The following is a 16,123-nucleotide window of genomic DNA, read 5'->3' as shown; positions in this document are numbered from 1 at the left end:
TACGTCAGACTGCATATAAGGAGAAAGGCTTTCAATTTATGACCGTCCCATCACTAGGCTATGAAAGCATATATACTTTATGTTGTAAGGAAATATGAAAGACAGAAATGAAAGTCAGACAAATTTCGCGATAATCCAGGTGCCGTGCAAAGTAAAAGAGAAACCGGATTTAGTTAATTTCTTTCACCAATATCATTATAAACTGCATGATTGATGTGCTTGACTCCGAAACAAAAGGAGGCAGCAGGCAGTGATGATGACCCTGCCAATCTACGGAGTCTGAAAATAAATTTAGGATGGCTAAATTAGGAGTCTGTTGTCTAGTGGACACTTGGCCTTACATGCTGGGAGCCAAGAGTGGCAAACAAAGCGCATCCAAGACTCTCTGGTGCAGTGATGCAGTTATTTTCTTTCTATTGCCAGCTTGTCTCATAAGCCAGCTGAACCTCACCAGTGAGACGTCGCTGGCACGGGAGGTCAGCTCTGTGTCACAGCAGGGGGGGTAAAAGTTTCTACGAGGAGAAGCTGAAAGAAACAACCAAAGCCGGAAGCAGTTGTACGGTTTGTACGGTCAGTCAGCAAGTTAGCAGGGTTTATTGTTTTGACTGGTTTAGACTTTTTTTCCTGTTTCGACCGGGGACGCTGGAAGTCAGTCAGAGTTTGTGTGTGCTGAGAGAAAGTAAAATGACTACATATTAAATGCTGTGCGACATTCATGGCTTTTTTTTTTTTTTTTTTTTTGCAACAGACAGAAAACGTGAACACCTATATACTGTCGAAGCAGCAACTGCAAGCCGTTCACACTCCCAACTCGTCAAAAACTGACGCTTGGTCAGCGGCCCTCAGCGTCAGATACCCTTACCGTAGTGTGAAGAGCGACAATGGTAGGGAGCAGTATTAAAGGCCAACACTCTTGAGTCAGGAGGAAGGTGGTGGTTGGAAATAACGCAGGACTTTCTCCCCTGAGACCGGGGGTTCTTGTCTCGTTCTTGTCCCGTGTCTCTTAAACGTACATCTTTTAACACCAGCCACGATCTTTTCATAACCCTTACTAAGTGGTTTTACCCTGCACGTTGAAAAATAAATCTGCCAACGGGTTCTGACCCAGAGCGTTAAAAAGTGACACCAAAGGCCCGACCAATGTGTTGCAATTACACAGTCAGCGACATGGAAACTAATGCGTAAGACCTGCAGAATGCAGAACAGTGAGGATACAGCCATGTCATGCAGGAGACGATTGTTGATATACCGATGCACATTCACCCCGCTGAGGTTCATATGAGACAGCTGTTAACAGAGACTTCAGTCTGCAGTGTAGTTCACTGATGACCTGAGACTTATACAGAGTATATTATGTACTTGTACCCCATTGAACCAAACAAAGAATTATTTATATCTGATTTTAGCTTAAGAACCCCACAGAAGGCAGAAAGACAAAATGATTATGTACTGTAATTGCATAATGCACACCAAAAGACCTAATACATGCAAACTGTGAAACCCGGCTTGGCATAGATGGAAGAGAGAGCAGATGGAGTGCCAGACTACAACAACCTGGTTTGATTCAAGTGACAGATACAGCATCTGCCGACACATACAAAATGTTGTATTAATAATAAATAAATATATATATTCATATTCCACTACAGTTAAACAAAAGGCCTACAGAAAAAGCAGGGGGAGGTGCAGGAGCCTCCGAACCCCACTTCCCGTGCCGATGGTTTCAACCGTTTTCTACCTGTGCAAAAGTAGCCATGCTTTGATTGATTTGTTTGAGTGCAAGTTTGGCTTGGAGTTTGTATTATGATTGCATTCATAGAGCTCTCAAACATTAGTGAGATTAGTAAAAGAGCTCAAAAACACCAGAGCAGACATACTTTAAGTTGTGATACAATATACTGTATACAAGCCCCTGTAATTGGTTTGAAGTGACACATGAATCATGCTAATGTACAGTGTTTCTAGTGATTGAATGAAGCTTCAGGAACCATTTTCACTATTTTCTGAGCCCACTAGGTGGCGCTCTTGGTTTGAAGACAAAGCCTCAAGGAATGGCAACTCAGTGTGCTTTCATCCCTTTATTGAACAGAGAGCGCTATCTAGTGGGCTCAGAAAATAAAGGAAATGTTTAGGGCTGCTCGCATTTAGTCGATTAGTTAACTAATCGGTCTTTTTGGTCTTAGTCAACTTAGATTTCTTTAGTTGATTAGTCACGTTTTATGCTTTTTTTCATGCTGAATGACTTATTTTCAAGAAACGTACATCTCTGGTAAACACAAGAATTAAAGTGGTGCTTTTGCATGACTCTTTGCGGAGAAACTCAGATTTACAGATCTGTCGATTAAATCAACTAATCGATTAGTCGATACAATTGAATGAGTGTTAGTTGACTAAGAATTTCTTCAATCAAGCACAGCCCTAGAAATGTTTGCCGTCACTACATATACTTTAGAATAGAATAGATTTTTATTGTTATTGTTTTCAACAACGAAACACAGTTTAGCAGCTCTCAATATGACAGTTAAATCACGGACAAACAGAATTATGAAATTTGAATTGTAAAATAGAAAATAACATCAAAATAGAAAATGTACATAGTAAAATAGAACAATCAAGATAAATAAACACGACAAGGTGGCACTATATACATACTGTTATTAAGTTGTGATGTAATATACTGTATAAAACCCCTTGTAATTGGTGTGAAATGACCCATGGTTGATGGTGTATTGGTCAACATCTTGCCAAATTACAACCATTGGAATAAAAAGTTTTGTGGCAAAAGGCTCTCTGATCTAATTAGCTATCAGTTATTATCAGTTTGATCACTGTGTGTCAGGCATTTCTACAGTTAAGAGTAATTGCTAATGCATTAGACCAATGTTCATCTGAGTCAATCTGGTGTTAGCCTGTTTCTGTCATAATCTGGAGGTGACAAGTGATGCTCCTCTCAGCATTAGGCACTATGTGGATTACAATGGCATTGTGTGTAATTGGTTTGGGACATTCAATCAGATTGTGTCACTGTATAAACAAATAAAGCAAGTTAATATAATAACACATTCACAGTTACGACTCCATATTCAGGTCACTGATATCCACACCCTAAGTCATGGACTCAGACCTGAATTTTAACAGCCACATTAAGACCATTGCAAAGTCAGCCTACTATCACCTTAAGAATATATCAAGGGTTAAAGGACTTTGGAAAAGCTTGTCCATGCTTTTATCTTCAGTAGACTTGACTACTGTAACGGTGTCTTTACAGGTCTCCCTAAAAAATCCATCAGACAGCTGCAGCTGATTCAAAACGCTGCTGCTCGAGTCCTCACTAAAACCAAGAAAGTGGATCACATCACTCCAGTACTGAAGTCTCTACACTGGCTTCCAGTGCCTCAAAGAATTGATTTCAAAATACTTTTACTGGTTTATAAATCACTAAACGGTTTAGGGCCAAAATACATTTCTGATCTGCTACTACATTATGACCCACCCAGACCTCTCAGGTGGTCTGGGACAGGTCTGCTTGTTGTCCCCAGAGTCAGAACTAAACGGGGAAGCAGTGTTTAGTTTTTATGCTCCACATATCGGGAACAAACTCCCAGAAAACTGCAGGTCCACCGCAACTCTCAGTTCTATAAAATCAACTGAAATAATTGTTCATTTCTTATACTGAAATTGCATTGTTGAAACTGTATGACAATCTATATAAGCATATAAAGAGAAATTAAAAAAGTAAGACTGGTGGGACCGGCCCGTTCTGGGAACGGCAAGGATTGCAGGTGGATTACGTGTATAGAGCAACGGCTTATACATTGTCTCATACTAGCAGCCTGATGTTTAACTGATTTAAAGGTCCAATATGTAATATATTTACTGTAATAAATCCAAAAATGACCCCAATGTGTCATCAGATATTAAGAAAACACGTCAGGTTGAAATACTGTCTTTTCTGACAACCGTGCTAATGCCAGTATTTTCTCCTGTTTGAAATTTCCGTTCCGTGACGGAATTCCTATGTGTTGTTATCAACGGCCCAGTTTGACAGCCAGGCCGGGTTTCCAGATATAACTGTAAACACGTAAACCCAGCGCGCTACAGCTGTTAACGTTAGCACAGCCATGAAAGCAGCAAACAAACGAACGGGATCAATGAAGATAGATTCTACCCGACCTAAAGAAAAACCCGGCATGTTTCTAACAGTTGCGTGACCAGAGACGTAACAACCCCCTGGTAAATATTGGAGATGTATATTAAAGATGGAGACAGCTTAGAGCCCAAAAGGACGCCGAGTTAGCTTATTTCCTAAGCATTAGCTTCAGCTGGGACTAACTGCTACAAGGGACGGGCATTTTTATGTCTGGCTATTTCTTAAAATGGAAGTGTATCCTGTCTGTGAGACGGGCGAGGGGCAGACGTCAGAACCACTTTCGGTTTAGATCGGCCTTTAGGGCGAACCCCCGGCCCGTGGTAGACCTGATGAACTGTTCCTGTTTCATTCTTACTAATGAAACCTGTCTTCTCATATTTCTAAAGCTTGTAGCCTCGTGCTGGATCAATGTTGGCTTTAAATCCCTGACTCTGAATAGATAAATAAGTTATCTGCAAATTGGTCACATATACATTTTAGTTTATGAATTGTAAACCTCCAGTATTAACAGCCCCAAGCCAAACACCAGTGTCTGTATATATGCAACCAGAATACTCAGATGTTCTCACCTGCTTGACATCATATCCCAGAAGAACAAAGTTCAGATCTGGAGAAACTGCATACTTTGAGGCCTTAAAAGTAGCCTGTGGGAAGAAAAGGAGATGGATGTTTTTACAACAAACTCATTTGTATTTTTCAAACTAAGAAGACTTTAGAGATACACTTGCTAAATAACCACTGTTTTAATGCAACCCAAAAAAAAACATTTTCACAAACTGGGATCAGTTTAAAAAGTCACAGTACAACTTGAGCCAAACTTGGCAAGGTCAGTATGCTGAGGGCAAAACGGGTCGCCATAGCAACAACAAGACATCCGAAAGCAGAACAAATTAAAAGTGTTCATACAATAATAAATGTGACATGATTTTCATGCAGTGGCCTATTCTTTAAATGGATTTTTCTTAAATTTCGTGTAATTTAGTTGTTACTGGCTTGTTGATTTTGTCTTTATACAGCTTTATGAATACCAGAGGAAACAAGAAATGAAAATCAATTCTCAATGCACTGGAAACATTTCCCAGGTTTTAAGAAAGACCGTAGCTAGCACTTACAAATGTGGTGTTTTTCAGCAGGAGTTCTGTCTCATTGATGTGTATGTTGACTTTCATGATGTCTCCATCCCAGCTTCGAAAGACGAATTCCTCATCTAAGAGATAAACAGGCAAGCTCAAAGTACTGCATCTAAGTGAATCTCATTTTTGAGTGTTTCTAAAGGATTTGAGTAATTAAATCAGCCAACTTGAACCAAGAAACAGTTGATTAGAGGTAGAGAGCATTCTAAATGTGAGATTCCATTAATATGTGATTATTGTTTCTGTTAGAAAACACTGAAATGCAAAAGCTTTAGAGACTAGATTTCAGATTCCAGAGTAAATGAGTAAAAAGCCATGTTTTTGGATGTCAAAGCATGTTGGAGTTTATAAACAGGCTTGTCTTTTTTCCCCTCTTAGCAATTTCTAAACCGAAAAAACATAATCCAGATCACTGTAAAACAGACTTATTGACAGTAGAAGCCCCATTAAGGCTGTCTCTACACATGATAAGCAGTCCCCTGCAGTCACCTCCGTTTGTTACCGTGGCAACCTCAGCCATGTGGATTTGCTGTCATGTGATGTTTACAGTTTGCATTATTAACAGGGCCACTTGATTTAATTGGCATATCATTGCAAAGCCCCTACCATTGTGACCATCTGGACCTCCATGTGAGACCAACTACGATATGTTTTAACTTAACAGCTGATTTTCTATTTGTTTGTTTGGGGCATTTTTGGGCGTTTTTTGACAGGACAGCTGAAGATATAAAAGGGGAGAGAGAGAGAGGGGGAATAACATGCAGCAAAGGGCCACAGGCCGGAGCCGAACCCGGGCCGCCGCATCGAGGAGCAAAGCTCTATATATGGGCGCCCGCGACACCAACTGAGCTATCCGGGCACCTGTTTGGTGTCAATTTAATACATCACATGTATATGTATAGATTTAAGAGTATACTATAGGCTGATTGGGGTTTGAATGTTCAGCGGTTAGCAGTGTTCATATTCAAATATTGTTAACTGTGTGTGCAGTAGCAGGTTTACACAACTCCCACTGTAGCACTGGTCTCATCTAACCCCATCACCAGACCCAAAGCTGATGTAGGACGTTTCTTAAACACTATGGAATTGTGTTCAACGACACCATCGTGTGTTCAACTGTTAACACGCTAACACACTGCTAAACATCAATATGTTAACATTGGTATTGGGAGCATGTTAGCATGCTGAAACTGGTGTTTAGCTTACAGCCCTGTTTTGCCTCAAATCTGCCTCACAGAGCTGCTATGGAACAAGACCAAAGGTCTGGGTCAGTCACAGTTGTGGGCATGGCAAACTTTGGTTAAGACGACAAAGGAGTCCAAGCAATTCAGATTAGGGACATATCAGTTTAAAAAAACAAACTATTTTAATTGTCAGTTTTTGACAGAATGCAACCTCTGCTGCTCAACCAACTTCTATAACGCTACTTTCTGAGATGCTACACAAAGCACAACACTACTTTCTGCACTGACACTCTGTTTGCATGTAAATCTTAAAATTCAATCAATCACCAACATTTAACATCATTCTTAGGAATATGGGGCATCACTGGTCCCTCTGTAGGAAAACAGTGGCTCCAGTGAAAACAACACGTAAGAAAGTGATTACAATGATAGATGCCAGCAGTGCCCCTGAGAAGAGTGTTTGACAAGAGAGAAGAAGAAAACAACAACAATAAAGACTCATTCCGGAGTATATGTCTTAAACAATTCGGCTCAATGAGATTACATTTCAACTTTCAACAGTGGAAACAATGACAGCAGTGCCTGCAATAACTCCAGTCTAATCCCAAAACTAACAGTACAAAGTCCAGGGAGGCCTGAATTCCATTAATTCAGTTGACAAGTCTAAATCATTTCAAGGTCCCCATCTCATGTAAATGTCAATGAATAAGCTCCGAGGAATCAATCGAAGACGAGAGGGCTATAGACTAGCAAACACTCAAAACACGTTGGAGTATAATGACAGGAAAATAACTAAGAAAGACAGATGGATTGCTTGTGTTCAACAGGCGATAAAAAATCCTCAAAAGGGCTCTTGTCATTTAGAAACTACCACAGTGAAACAAACCACAGTCTGCATATTTTATATGCAGGGCATGTATCAAATCAGTGGTTATAGAAAACATTTTACAGCAAAAGTAATTGGAAAATGAGGCTAGTGTCCTCCTGAGTTGACACCAGTTCCATCTATAAAGCCTCCGAGAATAAAAGTGACATGCAATCTCAGCTGTGATTAAAAGTATCCCAGCCACCAATGATTTGCCACTGTTTTGTAAGGCCAAGAATGAAAGGCCCCCCCTCCCCCGTTATGCCACTGATAATGCTGTTACCTAAATGATTAATCCCACATCTCTAGCCCTGGAATGTTTTTGTTTTTTAACTTTTTGAACTACATTGTGGTGTGAAGAAAGTTTGACCTTATCCGTTTTAGTATCAGTGAAAGCAACAAACATGGTTCTCAATGTTGACTTGACATTGTTTATTCAGGAATGTAAAAGTTAAGGCATTGAATCAGGGGACATTTTACCCTTCCTTAGTCATTATTTTACACATGCGGTTCAAGATTTGCCGTAGGAAACATTACTCAGCCTGTTCAAACCGTATACTGTGAAGTGTTTCCTATACATTTAGCAGCGGTGCACCGCCTCTACTAAATTGTTGCCATTGCTGCTTCAGAATTCTATGAAATGTCATGAAGTCGTGTGTCTGCTCCACTTAACTCAAGCTAAAAGTCAAACGCTCTCTCCTCTTTGAGGGTGAGCAACTGTAACAGTGACAGGATGTCATCACTCGCAAACTCATGACAACCAAGTAAACAACAGCACAAGTACAGCAGTTGCTCCTCAGGCAGAGTAGTCTCGCATTGACAGACCTTCCTCCCCAGCGCTGTGGAGCAGGTTCTGGCTAGTCCCCACAGCATTCTGGGATGGGAGAAAAACGTGCTCTGGTTTATTGGCATTTCTTTAAACCAATCACAATCGTCTTTGGCGGCACTAAGCGCCGGACGGAGCAACGTCTCTGCAAAATAGCCTCGGGAAAGAACTCTTTTTGGTGAAACGTGCATGTTCCAAGGTTGTTTTAGTCGTGCAACAGAAAACTCCGATTGGACAGATAGTCTAGCTAGCTGTCTGGATTTACCCTGCAGAGATCTGAGGAGCAGTTAACCATAGTCCTCACAAATCCACCGGAGGTTAGAACGCCAACACAAAGAAAGAGGAAGGTAACGGACATCCGGCCTAAATGAGGTACATCCGGTGGAACAATACCGGACGTGAAACGTCGTCGATATAGACTACAGGCAGAGTGACAAACGGGACAAAAACCTCAACGGCTAATTTACCATGAAAACCGCGCTCACGCGGGTCCCTTGAAATATTTTAGCTACACTAGGTTGGAAAATAGCATTATGGGCACTAAAATACTTTATCAGACCAAAAATGAGACCAGAAGCTAACGTTAGCACACCCTGCGGTCCGTTTGCCTTACCCCTGCTGCATGAGATATTATAACATTTGGGTTATCTCAGTTAATTGGTGACAACACATCTTTAACAAACCGGGGCCATGGATTTTGAAAGACATGCTTTTACCAAGCAGGGAGACACTTACAAAAAATGGAACCGAGTTGCATTGTGGGAACTGTATGATCCAGTGTTTTTGGAGCCTTACATTGAAGCGACAAAGCCCTTTTTAGAGGCCGTAAGACGTGAGACAGTTGTCCATCGGCAGCAAGCAGAGGAGGAAGTCAGTTGATGTTACTGGTTAACAGAACATGTGACTTTGTCATTTTTTGTGCCAAGTGGTGGAAGGAAGGAAGGAAGGAAGGAAGGAAGGTATGAATGAGTTTTGAGATCTTTCTCATGGACTAAAAGTAGCAATACCACACTATGAAAATACTGCGGAAGGAAGTCAAGTATCCACATGCAGTGACCACGTACCCGCCTCACAATCACCTTTTGTGGCTAAACTTAACTGTCACATGACTGGTCGCCGGTCACGAATTGTAGTGCATACGTACGATACCATTTCCAATGGGAGCTGAAACAATCCGCTCATGAGAATGTGTTGTGTACAGTCAGGGTTTTACTAGAAACAGCTGCTGCTGAGACTACAAATAAAGGCTAATGAGGTTGACATTTGCAGGCCAGACAACCAAAACAATAATCCAGAATAGACTAAAATGCTCTATGGAGCTGAAGGGAACTGCAAAGTTGTCTCTGTTGGTTCATCACCATGTGTGACACCTTTCACAGTACTGTGATTGAAACATAAACAATACTGATTAGTGCAGCTTCAAGTAAAATAAAAATGTATGGTTTTTAAAATTTATTTGAAAAAAAGTTATAATGCAGTGAGCGCTTGTAATTAATTAAATTCTAAAGCGGATGCACCTCTTTCACCATGCATGTTCCTGTGATTATTGTAGCTGATCACACTATCACTATCTGCCATAGGCAAGCTGTGGAAAAATACCAGTTGGTTGGAGGCATGTGTTCAAAAACTGACCACTGTAAGGTTTGGAGGCCAAGAATCGCAGCAACTGGCCAAGTACTGCTGAGTCATTGTATTGAACAATGGCCCTGTCAACACACTGCAAATAAAATATGATTATTTTGTGCTTTGGGGCAATGCAAGTTTGATTTGTTGCACCTTTGGGATCCCAACAGACCTAGAAATGAGCGAGCAGAGGCTCAAAGGGCAGCCAGACTCGAGCCCTTGGCCAAGTGCTCATGGCGTGCTGAACATGTGCGGTTACTGAAAACAGACCCTGATTGTCAAGCTGTCACTGGCAGTTTTTAGGACTGTAACAACTATAATTATTGCTGTTATCATAAATATAAAGTTAATATATAACTTTGCACCTGCATTTGTGTTGGTCATTACATTTTCACCCTTTGTCTCTGCTTTGTTTGTCTTGATTTATTGAGTGTATGTTTGAAGAAAATGTATTATGTTGTAATTGTAACAAGGCCTCCAAACCATATGCCCATAGCATAGTGGTAGCAATGGGAATATTTGCATAGGAGACAACAAATAACGCAGCGGATTGACATTTCTAAATGACTCCCTTGTACTAAAGCTACGGTTTATAAGACATTTGCAGTATTATGGTTTCAGCTGAATTATAATTGTCTTCATAGCAGCTTTTTATATTTGTATTCTTCCTGTCATTTATAATAGCTGCACGGAGTGCTCCATTTGTCCATCACTGAGATGGTGCGATCAGAGAAGCTTAATGCATGAGCAGAAAGAAGAATTGTACAAATAATACGAGGAAATATGACACTTTAGTCTGGTGTACTTAGGTTTAAGTAATTTGCAAGGCTTCAGTACATTGAGTTTTCCTGCATTAATCAATATTATTTAGGGCTGTCAAAATTAACGTGATAATAACAAGTCAACACACATTCCTTGTAACGGCACTCATTTTTTTGACGCGCCATTAATGCACGGGCTTTCTGTGATTTGGGCCTCGGGCCGCTCCGAAGTTTGGGAAGCAGCAGTAACATTGTGTATGGCTAGCAGGAAGAAAACCTCCTTGAGCAGAAGTAGATGAAGAAATAGGTCTTTTGAATGGCAAGTTCCATTTCAGAGCCCTTCCAGATGGTTCTCTCCACAAGACTAAAGTTATTTGCATGTACTGTTGATGTGAACTGAGTTACCACTGGACTACGTCCAGTCTCAGATACCCCTTGAGCGTCAAAAAAGATATCCCTTTTAAAGCGCATTTAGAACAGATAAAAATGTTTGATTCATTTGCAATTAATCACAAGTTAACTATGGTCAATCATGCGATTAATTGCGATTTAAATATTTCAATCAGTTGTCAAACCTAATATTTCTGTATTTACAAAAGAGAAAATGACTATACGTTATATAAAAGGGGTCAAACCCACAAAGATAATAACCCAACTCTGCAACCCTACAGAGCATATTAGCTTCTTTTAGCTCAAGGTTTTGGTTTTCCAGCTGGCAAACGTTGCTGTTTTTAGTCTTTCAACCTAAAGGCATTTGGTTTTGAAGCATTTATTGGTGATTTCTCACGGTAGAAAGTGCGGCAACGGGAAGCCCAAGTGTTGACGCCTGCGCAGTATGCTTGTGTTTTTACGTCGACAGGTGTATTGGGTGCGATCGTGCATCTACCTTTTGAAGCTAGAGGGCTGCATATGAATATGTGGAGTTGGGCATGGTCGGCAATCAGCTGCAGTGGGAGAGGTTGGGCATAGAGCAGGAGAGCAGTGTCAGGGGAGTTGATTGTCTCGTTCTCGTGCTGATTAAAGCTCTCCCTTTTTATATGCAGTAGCGTGCCGGACCTTCTGTTGGGCTGCCACACACCACAGAGAAAAGACTGGACTTTTGGAGATTGTTTTGTTCCTTTTGTTAAACATTAAGCAACGGACCGTGTGCCTCCGACGGCCCAGCTACTGGTAGGCATACTGTCTTTTCATACAAGGTTTCCACAGAAAATTTGTTAGTTAAGGTGGTAGGGTGGGGTTTGCCGTCAGACCCGGGAGGGTGTAACACTGCTCACTCAGAGTAACATTAATAAAAACAGTTGTGCTTTTGGATAGGGGTGCGCCAGTCAGATAATCAGGATTGGTATCAATCCCAACTTTAAAAATTAACAAAAAAAGAGAAACCACACATGAACATATTATAAAAAAATAAATAAATGAAACAAATGACATTGTGTACAGGCTAATATTGAACTAACTGAAATGCAAAGGAACGTAAACATCAAAGACTTTTTAGTGCAAACTGCATAATGACACAAACCTTTAACAATAAACTTGGTGACTGCCCTGTTGAGAACTAACTTAAGTGCAAAGGAATGTCATTGAAATGCCTTGTTGCTGAAAGGTGCTGTAGAAGTAAAGTTGCCTTGCCTTACAACCTCAGCCTGTCAGTCAGTCACCAGGGCATAGAAACCACTGTTGTGCCTGCTTGTCTCAGAGGAAGTGTAACGTCAACAGCAACCGCTTTTGCCTCGCCATTAATATCATATCAAACGCTGTCTGCGGGAAATTTTGAAAAACTGTAACCACACTTGAAACCACTTTATCGGCATCGCTGTGACTCTCTGTGACTTCAACAAAACTGCAGAGCCGACGTAGTTTGCCCGCACCTCTGCATGCACGCGCGTGTCTGTGTCAGCACTCCGCTCTCTGTCAATATGCAGAGAGGACAGATAAGCTTGCGCTTACGCGCTCAGACTCGATCGATTTTGACGATTTTTACGTAGTAAAGGGCGGCAGGCTCGTGTTGCCAAGGCAGCTGCCAAGTGCTGCGGGAAACCCTGTCATATATAGATGTACCTATAAGGTAGCTGTGATCGTTGATTGGATAATTATCTGCTGCCTATCTAATACCTATTACTTTACAAGATGCAAATTGAATTGATATACATTGTCAAGAAAATCTACAACTATTCTCAGACCAATTACAATGACGACAGAATCCCAGCAACCTTTCACCAAGGCAGTGACTGTATTCTCTGCTGTTCTGAAGGAGTCATTGAGAGTTTTCTTTGCCATTCCTTCCTTTTTCAAGATCAACTTCACAATAAAGATGTTTTGCTGTTGCCAACCTTCATGGGAGAAGTATCATACAAAAACATATCTTATCTATGACTTATCTAAGGTTACATGAGGACTTTTGTTTTCCAGTGCATGTGAGACAAGCAGCATTTCAGAGGAGTAGGTATTGCAAGATCAGGCTTTCAGAAGTGGAAAACTGATTGTGCCTGAGCCGACAGCAGTCGAACAGCCGGATTTCAACCAAACACATCCTCGCAACTCTGGTGCTGTACATTACCATGGTGTTCATTCACACACAAAAAGCCTCTAAACGTAATCCAGGCAGTGATTTTGTTTTAACACAATGCAATTAGGGATACAATTATCTAAACATAAGGTGACTGGTGAAATTGTGATAACGGTATAAAAGCATACTTTATTTTTTAGGAGCAATGCTTTTTTTATGCCTTAGTTTTCATCAGTTTGTAGGATAGGGGAGTAATTGTTTATGTGGGAGAAACCTCATCTCAACCTTTCCTGCTTTATAGTCCAAACTTAAACAACATGTCAACTAAATTCTGAGACATCCTAGCCTGGATGCCAGCCGAACTTAGCCCCGCCCACAACATTTGAGGTCGGGAAGTTCGGTCTGGACTTGATCCGTCGTGGAGTAACTATGCTCCAACCAGAGCTGTTCGGACCAATCAAATTGTCAGGGTGGGCTTTATACGATGATACAGAGGATCAACAGTAACTTAATCAACCACGTCACCAAAGAGCGCTTGGGTTGTATTCGGAGAATTGAGATGTGTAGATTCCGCCATCGCGTCTGTTATAGAAGATATCAACAGCGCATTCATTTTAAAATCCTCAAACTCAAGCTGATGGTGTCGCTGCGACTGTAACGTTATATGGTCGCGTGAGAGAGCGTGACTGAAGAGAGGAAGCGCCCAGCGGCGCTAGAACAAAGCCGTGAATCAGAGAAATAAAACGTGTTTTCGCCGATTCATCTCTAGAAATGCATCTGTAGCAAGCATCTCACTATCACTAACGTTATCCACGTTCATATTTAGATGAAACAAATGATATATCTAGCTACAAAAAAGTCTAAAAGTCAGAAGTTAGGACGGAAGTGCAAAGAGTGGTTGCTATGGCAACAATACACCGTCTAGTCTCATTGGTTTTGAGTGGTGGAGTTCTGTTGAGAGTTGAGTTGAGTTCCTTTGCTCTGATTGGTTGTAGGTCTATCCAATTGAGTGCGGAGGCATTTTCTTTCCTGGTTCGGTTGAAACATGCCCCAAAATCACAGCCCAGTGGATCAGTATCAGACTACTATTCTGACTAGAATCTGAGTATGACTAGAGACATCCCATATTGGATATTTACATTTTTTGATGCCCATGAGTTCATAGTTTTTGTAAGTGCAGCAGATGGGCAGATATTGTAGAAATCAATAAAAAAAAAGAAGTAATGTGATAGAATATAAGTTGGGATATTGCTGAATAAACCACATGTGACAACCTTTCCTATACTACCTGAAGAACTATTTTCAGTGTTCGTTCCATACTTACCACTGATCCACTTTGCATCAGGATCGTGTATTTGGAAGTTTCTTTGAAAGAGGTCATCCAGTGTCAAATGTGAACCAAAGGGTTTACCACCATCATCTACAGGATAAAAGAAAACGTATTTAATATACCATCAACAATTAATCAACTGTCAATCAAATTACAATCAAGTCTCAAAATTCAGCTACAAATCGTTTGAGAAAAATCAGAAGCACAGATATGTTATCCCATGATCTGCTCATACATACAGTACATCACACACCGAAGGACAAAGTAATATGACGTAGGAACAGGTGGATAAGGGAATATTACATAATAGCTCTTTTGCATCGTTTCCATTAATTTTCCACAAACTGTGTGCCTGTGATGTGATGCAGGCAGCCTCACCTTTTGACAGCAGAACAATGGACAGACCAATGAGAGACAGCACCGCCACAATAACCAGTAGGGAGATGCCAATGCCCTTCCAGTTTTTATCTCCCCCAATAGGCCCTGTGTCCTAAACAAGAAGAGAAAACAAAGCATGTCAATAACAATCCATCATGTTAATAAAAACAAAATATCAACACCCAGGAAAGAAAGATATATTAAGTAGGCAAACGCTTGTGGGGTTTTGAGCAGCTTCCCCCGGTACAGCTAGCTGCTGAAGTGTCCTTGCACCATACTGAGGAATTAAGCCTTTCATGCAGGGGTTGACTGAGCCTGTGCGTAAATCCGAGGGGACACGGAGGGCACAACTTCCCCCCTTTGGGCATTAATAAAGTAGGCTATATATAAGACTGAAAGCACCCGCTGTGCTCTGTAAACACGGGGAGTTTAAGTTGCTAAAGCATAGCAGTGTTTGTCCCTGGCATCCCTAAACTCCTCTGAACAAAGGAAAAAAATGTCTATATACACATTTAAAGCATGTAATGTCGAAGTGTAATCATATTTAAGTCTGTCCATAGTAGGGATGTTAATAATCAACTGTTTAACTGTTGACCGATAATAAGAATTCTGACCGATTAATACAATGAGTTGCAAACAGTTAAAAACAACATGATTAAAACTTTTTTTGCATGATAAAGGATATATAGGCTCTACAATGTATTTACTAACTGCTAGGTAACTTGTTAGTGCTAATTATGCACTAGGAAGTTGCGTTTTAGCTCTTTCTTTTACCTGTCCATGGCTCTCTGCTGGACGGCGCTCACAGCTGAGAGCTCCGTGACACATGAAACTATATCAGTGAGGACTGGCGGGGTAAATCGTCTGTCCTACACACAGAGTATAACAGGCAGACACACAGCTAACAACCTCGCAGGTGAATGCGGTGGAGAGGGGCTCGGACATACACACCTCGGACCACCGGGGGACTTGTGTCGGTCGCGCAAGCGGTTCCACGAAAGTGGCTACATGTTTCCACGACAATGCACGGAACATTGTGGCTGTGCGATTGGTACAAGTCTGCCATTGTCTGCGTAATGTGGAAAATATATGTCCAAGTCTCCCGGACTGGTGAACTGGGTCTCAGTTAACGGTTAATGATCAGATAACGAGGGTCAGCTATCAGTCAGAAAATAAACTCTAAATTAGCATCCCTAATCCATAGGACCATTAAGACCACAGTAAATATTATTAAATACAAATCAGAGCTGCTTATTGTTTGTAAAAACTGAGCAGCAACCGAAGAATCTACAAAACAAGTTGAACTTCTTTACAATTCCCACCGTCTTCTCATAAAACCTGAATTATGTCAAGTTCTGCAGGGACAG

The 16,123-nt window shown here is 41.0% G+C and overlaps 1 protein-coding gene across 1 annotated transcript in view; it reads right to left on the bottom strand.

Moving 5' to 3' along the window:
* The window catches only part of LOC114563695 (inactive dipeptidyl peptidase 10), a 69,238-nt gene extending 53,654 nt beyond the window's left edge, over window positions 1-15,584 (bottom strand). Inside the window, exons 1-5 of the mRNA XM_028590490.1 lie at window positions 15,531-15,584; window positions 14,757-14,868; window positions 14,373-14,468; window positions 5,263-5,357; window positions 4,720-4,794 (exon numbers count right to left, since the gene is read on the bottom strand). Of these exons, the coding sequence (XP_028446291.1) occupies window positions 4,720-4,794; window positions 5,263-5,357; window positions 14,373-14,468; window positions 14,757-14,868; window positions 15,531-15,584 (432 nt within the window). The remainder of the gene's footprint in view (window positions 1-4,719; window positions 4,795-5,262; window positions 5,358-14,372; window positions 14,469-14,756; window positions 14,869-15,530) is intronic.
* Window positions 15,585-16,123: the final 539 nt, after the last annotated feature.

The sequence above is a fragment of the Perca flavescens genome, chromosome 11 (genome assembly GCF_004354835.1).
Source record: "Perca flavescens isolate YP-PL-M2 chromosome 11, PFLA_1.0, whole genome shotgun sequence".
In the NCBI taxonomy this organism is placed as follows: domain Eukaryota; kingdom Metazoa; phylum Chordata; class Actinopteri; order Perciformes; family Percidae; genus Perca; species Perca flavescens.
This window is presented reverse-complemented; position numbering and strand designations above follow the sequence as displayed.